This window comes from Plectropomus leopardus, unplaced genomic scaffold, assembly GCF_008729295.1.
Source record: "Plectropomus leopardus isolate mb unplaced genomic scaffold, YSFRI_Pleo_2.0 unplaced_scaffold11231, whole genome shotgun sequence".
Lineage (NCBI taxonomy): Eukaryota > Metazoa > Chordata > Actinopteri > Perciformes > Serranidae > Plectropomus > Plectropomus leopardus.
Window position 1 is genome coordinate 1 of NW_024611875.1, and position 1,555 is coordinate 1,555.

General features: G+C 40.8%; 1 protein-coding gene across 1 annotated transcript; it reads left to right on the forward strand.

Moving 5' to 3' along the window:
• Positions 1 to 290: 290 nt before the first annotated feature.
• LOC121963427 (kinesin-like protein KIF3B) lies at positions 291 to 1,180 on the forward strand (the record flags this gene model as incomplete). The annotated part of the gene is made up of 3 exons (XM_042513714.1): positions 291 to 409; positions 755 to 871; positions 1,072 to 1,180. Coding segments are annotated over 3 exons (345 nt in total), but the record flags the coding sequence as incomplete, so codon positions are not given.
• Between the last annotated feature and the right edge of the window lie 375 nt (positions 1,181 to 1,555).

The window sequence follows — 1,555 nt, forward strand, 5'->3', positions numbered from 1 at the left end:
AATAAATACTGATTAGTTTTAGAGATTTTTCCCTAGGTTTTAGAAAAAAAAGTTTTCCATATTACTAATTTCTTGCAAATCATGGGCCATTTCTTGCCAAGTTAGTCATTGCCTTTTACATGATTTAGAAATAAATCAAACCAATTTACTCAGGGCTCAAAGATTTAAATACTTGTGAAAGACTAAACGCAGCACAAGAAAAGTGATGTCGGTCCAGGTTTCAAAGGGTTAAAGCTCTTTCCCATATCCATCATGGTACCTTGTTTTCTCTCTCCTTCTTTGCCCTCTAGCTGTTTGCTAAGCTGCAGGCCGTGAAGGCTGAAATCCATGACATCCAGGAGGCACACATCAAGGAGCGCCAGGACCTGGAACAGAACCAGAACGAACTCACCAGGGACCTCAAACTCAAGTAGGGAGCCTGCATACTATACTGTTGTCCTGGCACAAAGACATAGATCAATATTATGTCTGTTATGTACACCATCTGCCCTGGCAGAGGAGGGAACGTATACTGTAACAATGTCCAAACTACATCTGATTTCATGCTTCTTTACACTTTGTCGGGACAGCAGGCACACAAAAATGAATAAGTACGTCTTTAGTTTTAGCAGCAGCCTTACAGCCAGGGAAAGTCTAGCTGATATTTTGCTGGCAAATGAGCAGGGAAATTTGGGGTATGTGTGTGTTGTCTTGTTGTTGTGTCTTTACTGCCTCTGTCTCATTCCTTTTTTGTTTATTTTTTTTTTTCTCTCAGGCATCTGATCATTGAGAACTTCATCCCCTTAGAGGAAAAGAACAAAATAGTCAACAGGGCTTATTTTGATGAGGAGGATGAATACTGGAAAATGAAGCCCATCACACGCATGGAGGAGTAAGTTACAGAATATTCATAACATGCTTTTTTACGTTCTTCATCAGGATAAAGGTGCTTCAACTTGAGCATACTCTTAAGAGAGGATGAACAGCTTTTATAATTACATTATTGAAGCTACTGTAGGCTACTAAAATAAGAAGAATTAATTGTGCCACAGTGCTGTATTCACCATTTCATTTTCTATGTGTCTGCTTCAGTGACCATCAGATGATGACCAGGCCTCTTTCTGCAGTCGGCTACAGGAGGCCTCTCAGTCACCACGCTCGCATGGCCATGAAGATGGTTAGGCCTGACCCTAGATACAAAGTAAGCAGCATGGGCTGCTCACCTTTTGCATTGATGAATGTTTTTATATTAACACATAAACCTTCAGGTGAACAGTCCTTCACATAGAACACCACAGCCACAGTGGCTCTGCATTCCTCATCCTTTTTTATTTACTACAACCGATGGGTTAAGCTTAAATGTACGAACACGTCAAAACCTAACAATGCAATGCAGCATTAACACTGCAGGTGTAGAAGTTTGGGGCTCACCTTTCCGTTATTGCTGGCATAACATGCCTACATGGCCCTTGATTAAAAATAATGACAGCTAGTGTGGTGGCAGCAATAGAAAAAAAGCTGGTAATTTTTTGAACATCCAACGCCATGTTCCTTGGAATGTTATCGCAAGAGAAGT